General features: G+C 37.7%; 1 protein-coding gene and 1 pseudogene across 1 annotated transcript; one reads left to right on the forward strand and one right to left on the reverse strand.

The window, feature by feature from the left end:
• The first annotated feature begins 850 nt into the window (after positions 1 to 850).
• Positions 851 to 1,621, forward strand: LOC143611260 (zinc finger BED domain-containing protein RICESLEEPER 3-like). The gene is made up of 2 exons (XM_077085511.1): positions 851 to 1,145; positions 1,215 to 1,621. The coding sequence occupies exons 1-2, from the start codon at positions 851 to 853 to the stop codon at positions 1,619 to 1,621; spliced, it is 702 nt and encodes a 233-aa protein (XP_076941626.1).
• A 7,388-nt stretch (positions 1,622 to 9,009) lies between these two features.
• LOC143611281 (glyoxylate/hydroxypyruvate reductase HPR3 pseudogene) lies at positions 9,010 to 13,658 on the reverse strand (annotated as a pseudogene).
• Between the last annotated feature and the right edge of the window lie 234 nt (positions 13,659 to 13,892).

Genomic DNA, 13,892 nt, shown 5'->3' on the forward strand with positions numbered 1-13,892 from the left:
GGGTTCAGGTACCCCCGCCCCGACCCGCCCCGATATAATATATAAATATAAATATAAATAATATATATATATATATATATATATATATTAAAAACCTAAACCTACATCCAGACATCCACTCATCCAGACTCCGCCACCGCCAGTCCGCCCCCGATTCACTCAATCGCCGTCTGCACCACCATCACCATCCACTCAATCGCCGTCTGCACCACCGGACCACCCTCCTCCTCCTCGTTTTGATCACAGCCGAAGTATGTAATCTCACTCTTTAATCACACACACACACCATTCTTTTCTTCCCCACTATCACACACACACCGAAGTATGTTTTCTCCTTTTTTAGGGTTTTTCATTTGAAATTGACCTAATTTTGTTGTTGTTGCATATCGTATGATACACCGTTCTCTTTGCGATTGATGATTGACATGATAATTGATTTGGGGAATCTAATTTGTTTTAGGGGTTTCCTCTTTCCATGATAATAGACTATATTAATATTAATATTATCCTCAATTATATTCATATTCTTACTCTATGGCCTCTCGGTCTCTGTTTCATTCCACCGCTTTCTCATCCTACCACCTGTTCATATGAAGTATAATCTCATTGATTCCTCTATAAATTCTATAATAGAAGAAAGCAGTCGAGCCTCTTAATTTGTAGTGTAGCTGGTATACATTGACCTATCAATCTATCATGCACTAGCAATCACGAGCCACTAGTCCATATTGTATAATCTTCTTTAATTCTCTTTACTATGTCTTTAATTTGTTATCTTCTAGCAGCCTGTAGTTGGCTTTTGCTTAAAGTCTTCTATGTGCCATTCTATTTCAGTTGCATCTACAACTATATGGCATCACAAGGTGATAAATTTGCTTCAGACACTTGTACTCCTACTCCCGTTGCTTCAAACACTCCTACTTATTCTACTCCTCAAGGAAGCAGTGAAGGGGTACATGATTCTAATGAACCACCACCAACTAACTTTACTACCCACGATGAGTCTAACCTTGATGATACTTTTGAAGATGGTCAAAATGTCGGTGGTAAAAGGAAAAGATCTGCCGTGTGGAACCATTTTAAATTAATGAAAGTGAACGGTGAAGATAAGGCGGAATGTAACTATTGTAAGAAAAAGCTAGGAGGTTCAAGCAAAAACGGCACATCGCATTTACGAGATCATTTTGAACGTTGTCCAAGACGAACTGTTAAAGATATACGACAAAGCATCTTGATTATGGAGCAAAAGAAAGTTGATGGTAGTTCATCATATCTCTCCAACTACACGTTTAATCCAGACAACTCAAGGAGAGATCTCGCGGAGATGATTATTGTGCACGAGTATCCTCTTACAACGGTGGACCATCATGGTTTTAGAAAGTTTGTTCAAGGTCTTCAACCTTTGTTTAAGGTTCCGAGTCGAAATACCATCAAGAGCGACATTTTAAAAATTTATGAATATGAAAGGGTGAAAACTAAGAAACTATTAGGGAGGATCACAAGTAGAGTGGCAATAACTACTGATATGTGGACAGCTAACCATCAAAGAAAAGGGTTTATGGCCGTCACTGCACACTTTATAGATGACTCTTGGAACTTGCAAAGCCGAATCATGAGGTAAAGCATATATATTGTACAAGTCTAATATAAAGTTAGTTTAAAACTTTAAATGTATTTTACACTTATATTGATGCATAAATTTTATATAGGTTTATTTATGTGCCTGCACCACATACAGCTGATGTTCTTGCAGATACGCTATATGATTGTCTATGTGATTGGAATATTGATAGAAAAGTGTCTACTCTTACCGTTGATAATTGTACCACAAATGATGCAATTATCAACAAGTTACTACAGAAGCTTCCATTGAGATCACTCATGAGGAAAGGAGAGTTGTTTCATATGCGTTGTTGCGCGCACATTCTCAATTTGATTGTTCAAGATGGTTTGTCTGTTATTGAGGATGGGATTGAAAGAATTAGAGATAGTGTTTTATTTTGGTCTGCATCAGGAAAAAGAGAGCAAAAATTTGAGGAAGCAGCCAATCAACTTGAAATGGAATACACAAAGAAACTGATCGTTGATTGCAAGACTCGCTGGAACTCTACTTATTTGATGCTTAGTGTTGCTATACCTTATAGACATGTTTTCACGCGATTAAAGCAAAGAGAGCCCAGGTATACTAGTTTGCCTACGGACCTTGATTGGGACTTAGCAACTGAGATATGTAACAAGCTACAACTATTCTATCGGGTAACTCTTTTGTTTTCTGGTAACAAGTATCCTACTGCTAATGTCTTTTTCCCTTTGATATGTGAGATTCGTTTTTCTATGCGGGAGTGGACTAAGTCTTCTATTGTTGACATTAGTCTAATGGCGTATAAAATGAGTATCAAGTTTGATAAATATTGGTCTGTAATTCATGGGATTATGGGGATGGCTGCGGTTTTAGATCCACGTTACAAGCTAAAATACGTAGAGTTGCTTATGCCTGCCTTATACGGTGAAGAAATGGCAAAGGAAGAGTTTAAATCTCTTGAGGATTTTGTCCGAGCTTTTTTTAAAGAATATGAATCTACCAACTCACGTGGTAAAAACTACTATGAAGGTATAATCATATTAATATTTAATGAGTATAAATATAAATTGCTAATATTTGATTTATCTTGATTCACATTAATTTATAGGTGGTGGTTCTAGTTCATCTTTATTCAGTTCGGGGTTGTCAGAGTGTTCTTCTGGTGGATTCCAAAAATTCCTATCTGACATTAAATCCAAAGCTAAGGTGAATGATGACTTGAATGATATGGCAGAGTTAGATAACTACTTGAAAGAAAATCTTTTGCCTGATGAAGTAGAACTGGATTTGTTGCTTTGGTGGAAGACAAATGGAGGTAAGTATCCGACACTTCAAAGGATGGCAAAAGATGTATTGGCAATTCCAGTTTCCACCGTTGCCTCTGAATCTGCGTTCAGTACAAGTGGAAGATTAATAAGTCCTCACCGAAGTCGACTTCACCCAAAAACTTTGGAGGCTTTAATGTGTGCTCAAAGTTGGTTGTTGAATGAGATTCGAGGTAACGCTATATTGAATATTACATTATTACTCATGTTATTTATCTTCATAATCATGAATATATGTTTATGTTATTACTATTAAATATAGAAACTTGTTCGGAAGAGACCGAGGCATATTGCCGCACCATTGAATATGAAATGGATGTGGAAGAGGTAATAATATTTATAAAATTTACTATTTTTGTAACATAGCTTTTATTCTTTTAACTTGGTTGATTTATTGATAAGTATTCTTAATGTAGGTAGGTACTAAAGAAAGTGGCACGACGACTTTGGATGATTTGGTTTGATTTGGTATTTAGATTTGGTCGCAAGTTTGTAGTTTGTGTATTTGGCATGATTTTTCGGCCATGTAGACTTGGTTTTATTTCCTTTGTAACACATTGTTTCAGCTTTCATGTGTGTGATGCAGAAGTTTATTTCGATAAATGTTCAGTTATGTGATGAACCAATTTCGGGTCGGGTCGGATCGGTTTCGGGTTTTCGGGTTCGGGGACGGGGCGGGTCGGGGGGTACAAAAAACCAAACGGGGAATCCCCGATTTAAACCCGACGGGTAATGTGTGACATCTGCCCCGATCCGACCCGACCCAGGTACCCGTTTCTCTGACCCGATCTCTCTTTTATTATTTAATATTTATACTTATATTTTACTTTTAATAATAATATATATTTTCCTTCCCGCCTCTTTCTCTCTCTTTCTTTCCGCCGTCCCGTCCCTCTTCCTTCTCTCTTTCCGCTTTGTTTCCCTCTTCTCTTTGCTTGTCCTTTGGTTCTTCCCGCCTAAGGATGTCTGCAGCTCCACGCGCCAGACTCCTTACATGGAAGCCTGCGTGAAGACATCTTGTTCCTGCGATGCGTGAAGAGAACTCTTCTCGCAGCGCGCTAAGAATGCATGTTCTTCCCGCAATGCGCTAAGAATGTATGTTCTTCCCGCGATGCGCTTAGAATTCTTGTTCTTCACGCAGCACGCTAAGGATTTGTGATTCTTCCCGCAGTGCGCTAAGGATTGTTGTGCCAGCCTTCGCGCTCGCGCACTCAGCCTTCCCGCGCTTAACCCTTGTATCTTCTGTTTAAATCTAGCCGTTTGCTTTTGTGTTGTCTTATCTTCTGTGCTGTTGACCTAACCTATCTAATGTCTGAATAGTTACTTTCGGCGCAGCATGCGTACCAACCCCCATTGGTTGGTAGAAAAAGTGACTGACATTATCTTTTGAGATCTGCTTTTGCCATGCTTGACCAGTACCTTTATCTGAACCGCCCATGCCTGTTACTGTTCCCTGTCAGCTTTATCTTGCCCCCTGCAGCTGCCATATCTTTTGATATCTTTTGCTTTTGGATTCTTATGCTTTTTGATATCTTTTGCTTTTTGAAGATCTTTTCCCCTTTTCTAGGGATTATGTCTCCTAGGGTTTCTCTATAAATAATAGTATTATTTTTCCTAACACATCACACACAAAACACTTAATCTCTCCTGTTCTCTTGCCCCTTGCTCTCTCGGCCGTCTTCCTCTCTGCCTCCGTCTTCCTCCTTGTTCTTCCTGCTTTTCCGGTAATATATATTATAATTTACTTATTAATTATGCTAACTTATAATCAAGACTTAAAACAAATCATTAAAACAATAATCTTTAATTATAGGTTAACCTTGCTTGTTTAAGAGTTGATTCTTGCATATCTTACACCGCATCGTTTATCAAGTGAGTTATCTCGTATCTAATCCCTTTTTATTTTAAATGCTTTGGGATGTTCATGTGTTCATACAAAACTTGAGTCTTAAACTTGTTTTTGAACTTTAGTCGCGCAGTATCCCATGTGTTGAGGACGTTTACTTGGCTGTTTATTTGTATGTGTGTATCATTAACCGCTTTGTTCGGCCTATTCCGCAGTTCCGTTGGTACCATTAGTTGAACACGGGAGACCTATCGTTTACGGTTTTCTTTGTTTACACTTGCACAGATGTTTTCTCGTTATTATGCTCAATTGGGAGCATGGATTGAACTATGATCTATGAACTATCTTAGGCTTGATCACAATCTGATTACACCCTTGTTAAACTCTAGACATACACGTGTTGCGCGCAGATTTACTGTGATTATCTATGATTATCTATTAAACTTGATTTCTCACCAACACGCAAGTGTTTGACGTTTATTTTAACACATGTTCAGGTTTGCAGTAGCTGTTTTGGAGCTTGTGGACACGTAGGACGTTTTTACTTTTGGACCTAGAATTAAAATGTATCAAGACAAGTTAATGTTGTTTGAATGTTATAATTTATAATATATTGATTTATATTTTGATTTATGTTCTTTATTTTCCCCGCTGCGCGTGCGCGATAAAATGTGTATTAATAAATATTGACACCAATAGTGTCGCGAGTAATGAAGCAATATGTGGCGCCCCGATGTATAATCCGCCTTTGGTCGGGGTGTTACATAATGGGGCGGGTACGGGGATGGTTTTTGGTTTCGGGTTCGGGTTCGGGTTAAGCAAAACCCGCCCCAAACCCGCCCCGTTGCCATTCCTAGTCTTGGACTTGGATTAATTGAGATGGGTTAAATGAGAATGGGATTTCAGGGATATAAATACCCCCAAAATCCCAAAATATCTTCATTTTCCTCCACTCTCCTAAACACACACATACACACACACCAAGCACACCCAAAACCGCCGCCGGCCGGGCCGAGAAAGAAGGAAGGATCGAGCGAGGTCCGGGTAAGAGAGAAAGATTAGTGGTGATACCAAGATAAACGAGATCCAAACAAGCTCAAAAGGTATGATTCTTGATCTTGGAAGTTTAAAGATCCGAGCTTTTAGTGTATAAATGACCGAAAATGGTCGGGAAGTGTAGTGGGTGGTATTGAACCTTAACAAGGGTGTTAAAATCGCCCGAAATGTTGATCAGAAACCGAAACAGCGGACATCTGGGCAACTTCGCCTTCATCTGGGCAACTTCGCCTTCAAGCGATGAACTTCGCCTGCAAGCTAAGTTCGCCTGATGAACTTCGCCTGCAAGCTAAGTTCGCCTGATGACAAGTTCGCCTGAGGTTTAAGTTCGCCTGATGATAAGTTCGCCTGAGGTTTAACTTCGCCTAAAGCTAAGTTCGCCTGAGGTTTAACTTCGCCTAAAGCTAAGTTCGCCTGAGGTTTAACTTCGCCTAAAGCCAAGTTCGTTTAGAAAATAAATTTAAAATCTAATGAAAATGTGTTAAGACAGTTAATGGAAATAAAATTTTTCCAAGCTGACTTGGCAGCTCGACCCCAGCCAGGGGCTCTGCCCCTTGGACCCTGCTAGGGGCTGCCGCCCCTAGACCCCGCTGCCAGGGGCGCTGCCCCCGGACCCCCGTTCGTTGTGGGTAGTAATTAAGACTAGAAAGATGTTATAAGTAGGGATAGTTAAATTGATATGTATACTTGTTATACAGTCAGCCGTGCACAACTGAAGAAAGGGATTACGATCAACGGAGAACGTAACCGTGTTCAGGTGAGTTTCTAGCCCCATTTATGTGTTATGTTTTCGGGGCTGTGTGCATACTCAACATGTTTGTTAATACACTTATCCTAAGAGATAAGTGTATGCCTTATGTGGATAATGTGAAATGTATGAATGATTGCTTGATGGTACGTGAACGATCTTCGGATATTGCACGTACTGTCAGGTTGTAACGCTATGTATAAGGTAAGTATGTTATGTATGTTTATGTGTATGAACATGATAGAGATAATAGAAGAAAGAAATGATAATGTATGGTTGTATGGTTACGAAAAGGGTACCGAGCCCTAATAATACTCGAGGTATGATGTATGGTTGTATGGTAACGAAGAGGGAATCGAACCCTACTAATATTCGAGAACTAGGGAACCGAACCCTACTAATATTCGAGGAAGAAGGGTACCGAGCCCTAATAATACTCGAGGAAAGAGGGTACCGAGCCCTAATAATACTCGAGGAAAGAGGATACCGAGCCCTAATAATACTCGAGGAATGTAGGGCGTAATGCTCTTTATAACATAAGATATGAAAGTAAGTTAATACAAAAGAAAGTAAGAAAGTATGAAAGTAAGAAAGTATGAATGTAAGAAAGTATGAAAGTATAAAAGTTTGAATGAAAGAATATAATGTTATGTGAATGGTATGATTATGTGATTATCTAGAACTCACTCAGCGTAGCTGACTTTTAGTATGCACGCAGGTAAGTAGGATGAGGCAGCTCGCTTGAGGAGACACATGGCACTGAACAAGAATCTGGCATCTGAAAACCTATGATGTGTTAATTTTATTGCTTTAATGTGAAAGACAATAAATGTTTTGAGACAAGTTATGAATTATGTAAAGTTTTATGAGAGTTTTATATTCCGCGTAAATGTTTTAATTAACTCTGATATTTAGAACTGTGTTTATGAGTAAATCCAACACGAAAGTAGGATTACCGGTAACGGGGCCTTACAGTTGGCCAATTGTTTCTTTAAATATTGTTTCAAAACGTGTTGTTCCGGACATGCAAACCGGCCTACGTCAGACCAATCCAGGCCCAGTTATTTCTTAAAATATGCTGGCTAATTTGAGAGCTCTATTTCGAACTTGCAAGCTAAATGGGCTACAGGCTATGCCGATGCCTCTAGCTCCGAAGTTCATGAGCTTTAGAGATGCGACACGTGTATTTGCATATATTTATAGCCCGATTTGCTTGTTCATCTCTAGTTGTACATTACAACTAGAGGTGCACAGGCTAACAAGTTTGAACCCAATTTTCTAACCGGTTACTAACTGATTTCAAAGAAGCCATCTGATTCAACCTAGCGGTTACAAACTGGTTTGTATTACTGAGCTCCAAAACCGATTAGAAACCGGTTAACCGAAACCAGTTTTTAGGTTTTTTAATTGTTTTTCTTAAAATCGGTTTTTTTCCAGTTATTTACCGGTTAACCGGTTCGATTATACCCGAAACCGGTTATATCGGGTAGGGGTTTCCTAACTAAAAACCGGTTAGTACCCGACCCGATTAACCGGTCTAAATGATTATTTGACCCATTGACTCTAACCGGTTAACCCGGCTTGTGCATCTCTAATTACAACCGGTTAACCTTGGTAAAAGACTACTGGGCCAAGAAACATTATTAAGTCATTAAGGTGGTGTTTGTTTTTTGTTTGAAGATCTTCCTGGCCTCTTATGTCTGCGTCGCGCAGACCACACGCAGACCTTTAGGCTTGCAGACTATTTGTTTTTTTTGAAGACATTTCATTAAAAAAACGTCTTCGCGCCCTCTTATCCTAGAAGACATGGATCTTCCTTTTTTCAGACCTTCTATATTTTCTATCTTATTCCAAACCTTAGCCCCCCTTTCATTCTACCTTCTCCTCCCCTTCATCTCCTCCCCTTCACCACCACGACCTCCACTGCCGCACCGCACCACCACGACCTCCACCTCCGGCGCCGCAATAGCCGTCGCCGCCGCCGCTCCTCCCTAGCCGACCGCCGCCGCTTCTCCTCCACCTAACACAGCCGACCGCCACTGCTCCTCCACCTACCCAGCCGACCGCCGCTGCCTTCCTTTCTCCCCACTTCACCGCCGCCGCACGCTGCTTCGCCACCTCCAGCCCTAGTTGTCATTCTAGAAAATAATCAAACTCGTACGAGATATGTAACAATAATAAATCGTTAAAAAGAGATCAGCATGGCCCAAGGGTTCGAACATGGGTGTCAAAACTTTACTATGGTTAATGGAGTTTGAAATAAAATACGAGTTACATATTGAACGCCTTTAGTATATTGTTTAAACTTACTTCTACTTTTTCTAGAAAAAGAATAGAGATGAATTGCATTTATAAACAAAACAAAAGTTTGCATAAGTAAAATAGATTAAAATGGATATCATAAGCATAACATAATACAGGAAAATTCAGTCATAAACCACAACTTAGTAGACTATAATTCATTACCTACAACATTAAGCAAGGGTTTATTCGTGAAAAACGCATCCAAGTTACCTATTAAAACAGGAGCGGTGTCATAGAACGATTCCTTTGTAAAACCCGTGCCATGAGGCAAAAGAACGACGTTATCCAACTCAAACAACTCTTTAGGTACGTTTGGTTTGTTTTCAAAAGCATCCAAACCAACACCAGCAATTTCACCTCCGACCAAACACTTCACTAACTCAATCTCATCAATGAGGGCCCCACGGCCAACGTTCACAATGATACCCTTTCTTCCTAAGGCCATCATGACTTTGTTGTCGATCATGTGACGTGTGTTGTCGGTTAACACACAACAAAGAACAAGAGCATCTGAGTCAAATGCAAGTTGAAGGATATTTGGATAGAAAATAAAGCGGGTATACGGTTTTTTCTGCCTTGAGGTGTACGAGACTATGCAACCCATGGCCTCTAGTCTTGCGGCAACTCTGGGTCCAACGTTTCCCAGCCCAACGATTCCAACTCGTTTGCCTCCTAACTTGAAAACCGTAACATCAAAAGATTAATGAATAGTGCGTAAAAGTAAATGATATCAATTAAATCCGCAACGATCACTTTATGATGTGGTAAATTTATATATCCTCCGAGAGATGAGCTCACTACTTGACCGTTATGGTATATGAAGGCAAAAAAATTGGTAAAAATATTGTTACCATATTGATTCCTAAACCTCAAAAAATAGGGACCCAAAATACATGATATGATACGATACCAGTTCAATACTGATATCTTGTATCTGATGCTCATCCCTATTTCCTTCAACCTTATATTTATAAATAGGGCTACGATTAGAAGACATTCTAAGATAAAATAAATAGATCAACAATCCTTAATTAGTTCATTTTATAATAGCTAGTACATATAACCAAGGAGCATCACATTTCTGGCTTCCATACCGGTCTCCAACCTTTTTTTATAAATAGGGCTACGATTAGAAGACTAAGATAAAAGAAATAGATCAACGATCCTTAATTAATTCATTTTATAATAGCGAGTACATATAACCAAGGAAGATCACGTTTCTGGCTTCCATCCTGGTCTCCAACCTCTTCTTATAAATAGGGCTACGATTAGAAGACTAAGATAAAAGAAATAGATCAATGATCCTTAATTAGTTTATTTTATAATAGCTGGTACATATAACCAAGGAACATCACATTTCTGGCTTCCATACCGATCTCCAACCTTTTTTTATAAATAGGGCTACGATTAGAAGACTAAGATAAAAGAAATAGATCAACGATCCTTAATTAGTTTATTTTATAATAGCTAGTACATATAACCAAGGAACATCATGTTTATGGCTTCCATACAGGTCGTTTGCCATTATCTAACGGCAATGTGAGCACTTAGATAGCAAGTTAAGAATAATTTCTCATGATTTAAAAGTGGTCTAATTGATTTTTTTTTTTAATCCTACATATATCAAAAAATTTGCTAAAGTTCTAATAAAGTCGGTGAAACATTTAAGCATCAAGTCATTTTAATAGGCTGTTTAGATATACTCAAGTTGTGTTTAAATACGTGTTCCTGACTACATTAATGCATATCTTTAGAGAGTACAATAACATGTAATCAAGAGTGTACCCATGGCCGGCTCTAAGGGCGGGAGAGGTGGGCGTCTGGCCGGGGCATGTTTTTTTTGGGGTACAATTTTTCTAAAAAATTTATTGATGTTATTTATATAGAATACTCGAACGTTTATAATCTCATTATTTTTATAATACTCAGACACTTTTTAGACACATTTTTTTTAAATTACTCTAACATTTATAGGCTCATTAAAAATTGAAAAGATTCCATTACCTTTAATTAATCAATAAAATTTAAATAAATAATGAAATGAGTAGGTGGGATAGCAACAGCGTCGACTTCGGACACTAGCAGCCACAGTAGCATCTACAGAAAGAAGCTTTTCGAAATTGTAGATATTGAAATCTTATTTATGATCCACAATGACCCAAGAAAGACATAGCGTGCTGTTGGCAATAGCTATCGAGAAAGAAATATCAGATAGCATAAACTACGAATAATTTAATCACCAAATTGTTATCAAGAATGCTAAAAAAGTTTTACAAATCATCGCTTAGCTATTAGCCTATTCAGGATGTGATGAAATCAATTTAATACTATTATTTTGCTAATTATTATGTTTATTGCCATAACTTTAATCGTTTAAAATTTTATTTACAATATTTAGTATGTTAAGGCTTAAGGGACATATTTTTTCTGGCTCGGACGGGACACTCGAATTTTCGTGGTGGGAAAATGCGGCATGCCAAATGTTTAAAATCTTAGGACGCGTTCTTTTCACAGAATGGAATGGAATTTGTATAGGATTTGGAATTGGAAGGAATTAGATTTGGAATCTGAACATTCCAATAGGAATTGGAATTTGAAGGAATTGAAATCAAATTCCATTCTTGGTGTGCTCATTTGACAAATGAATTGGAATCGAGTTTTTTTTAACGAGGATAACGGCGAAAACATTTTAGTTTTTTTTAGATTCTTTGTTTTTTATTTATATTTTGTGTTATGATTTTTGTTATTATTATTATTATTATTTTGAATTTTTTTAGGGGTTTTCTATTAAGATCAAAAACCACTCAAAAAATTATTCAAAAATAATAATAATAAATTCATAACTCAAAATATAAATCAAAAACAAAAAAAGTAAAAAAAACCAAAATCTTTTATTTGTTGTTCTCGTTAAAAATAAAAAAATAACTCGAGAAAAGATTCCAACAAATTCACTTGAAATCCTCCACATTTTGGAAGAATTTAGAATCCCTTTATTTAAAGGAATTTTAAGGAATTAAATTATAATTCCAATTCCTTGACAACCGTACGCACCAAAAGATTATTAAGATTCAAATTCAAACGAAATGAACACGCAAAATAATGGGATTTTAATTTCAAATCATTTGAATTCGCATGAATTATGTAAAACGAACGTGACCTACGATAATGGTAACTAAGACTTTACCCCATTATAAGTGTTTGCACTTATTATGTTTCATTGAACGAGAGTCTCTTGATAAGTATGTCATGACAAAACTAATAAACAACCAAATTATATTGTTTTTAAATACATTCTTTTTTTCTTGTATATGTTTACATTAATTGCAAACAACGATATATAGAGTTGATTTATCATTATTTTTTCCTGTCCAATGGCGTATTTTATTTCTTTCGATTTAGGAGAGATTGTTATATCAAAGATCAAAATCATATACTTTATACTTAGCCTCACCCATTGTCGTTAATCATATACTTTATGCTGCATACTGTATGAATCAAATGCAAACGATAATAGCATGTAAAAAATGTATAAATAATTAAAGCAATTACGCTAACTAATTATGTTAATGCTAAAGTAACTATTATTATTTTGTAGCTTTGGAATAAGTGGATTTATTAGGTATATTGTTTTTTATTAATTCTATCTATTGCTTTTTAGTCACTGTCGTTCCCAACTAATGAATTGGCTATTGGCGGTCCCAATTTTTAACGTATTTGTTCCTAATGGTCCGTGACTAACAGAATCCTAATGTCGTTAGCTTCAGGTCGTCGGAAAAAAGTTTTTGGCCGTAAAAATCAAATTTGTTGCCGGAAAACACCACCTGAACACCGCAACCACCACCAGTTGACTCACCGCCAACCAACTGCCACCACTTGAGCACCATCAACCGATTCCGATGATGTATCTAGGGTTTCTGGCGACCTCAATAATTGAGGCTTTTACTAGAAAAAGTTTCCTAAAGGTCCGATACAAAATTACCAAGATGTTTGGGACGAAAACATTGAGTTTTCAGGAAAAAATTTGAGTTTTCCGACCAAACACGTTTTTGCGGCAACTTGAAACTAACGGCATTAGGATTCTGTTGCCGTGGACCGTTAAGAACAAATACGTTAAAAGTTGGGACCATCAGCAGCCAATTAATTAGTTGGGACCGGTAGTGACCAAAAAACGATAGTTGGGATTAATAAAAACCAATATACCTATTTATTACCATACTTTATCTTTTATAATGTAATTTCTTTTAAACCGTAAAATAATAATAATAATTACTCTAATTATTTATAATGTTTAAAAACAAAAGTTTCTTTAAATATTTTAAATATTTATAAGGTGGTTTTTTTTAGGTGTTATACCTTGGAGCCAAGAGGATACTCCCCGAGAGCGGGCCAACGCCCACCTCGAACAAACCTATCACCACTAGTAACTCTTCTCATGACATCAATCAACAGCGCCACGGCGCCGTCAGCTACATCATCCGAATACACATCTCCTGCATTAGTAACAATAATCCCACGACGACGAAATTCGGCCATGTCGATGTGATTAACACCCGTGGCGGCCGAAACAATTAGTTCTAGAGCCGGAAGGTCATGTAGCACGTCTGCTATGATCGGGCATGTGCCCGAGCATAGGACGACTTTCACAGACTGCGCGTATGCGTGTAGGAAGTCGCGAGTAGGTAACGATGACTCATATGCTTTGAGGAGGTGAAATTTGCTTAAAAAGTGGTGTTCATGCATGGTGAAGATGTATGGTGGATGGAGGACAAGAACTTGCTTGAGTACTTGTGGATTCATTGTTAAGATAAGAGAAGTAAACTCTAGATTGGTGAATTGGTTGGTGGTGAATGGTGATGGTGGGATTTTTATGGACACTTTTGGAATAAGATGATCAATAATCAAAATGGACAATTTGACCATTTTCCCTAAATCATCACTCTTTTACCTTCAACGGTAACATGTGACTTCTATAAATGGTGGTGCAAGAATGCAACATTAAACGTTTGAAAATCGCATCTTTTGACAGTAAGG

Source organism: Bidens hawaiensis, unplaced genomic scaffold (genome assembly GCF_021521415.1).
Source record: "Bidens hawaiensis isolate Kalapana, Puna unplaced genomic scaffold, B.hawaiensis_p1.1 tig00002236_1, whole genome shotgun sequence".
Classification (NCBI taxonomy): Eukaryota; Viridiplantae; Streptophyta; class Magnoliopsida; order Asterales; family Asteraceae; genus Bidens; species Bidens hawaiensis.

Bases quoted from the DNA above. Each gene is read 5' to 3' on its own strand.
- LOC143611260 (XM_077085511.1), top strand. From the start codon at position 851: ATGGCATCACAAGGTGATAAATTTGCTTCAGACACTTGTACTCCTACT. The intron at 1,146-1,214 runs GTTCAAGCAAAA...GAACTGTTAAAG, and splicing joins TTGTAAGAAAAAGCTAGGAG to ATATACGACAAAGCATCTTG.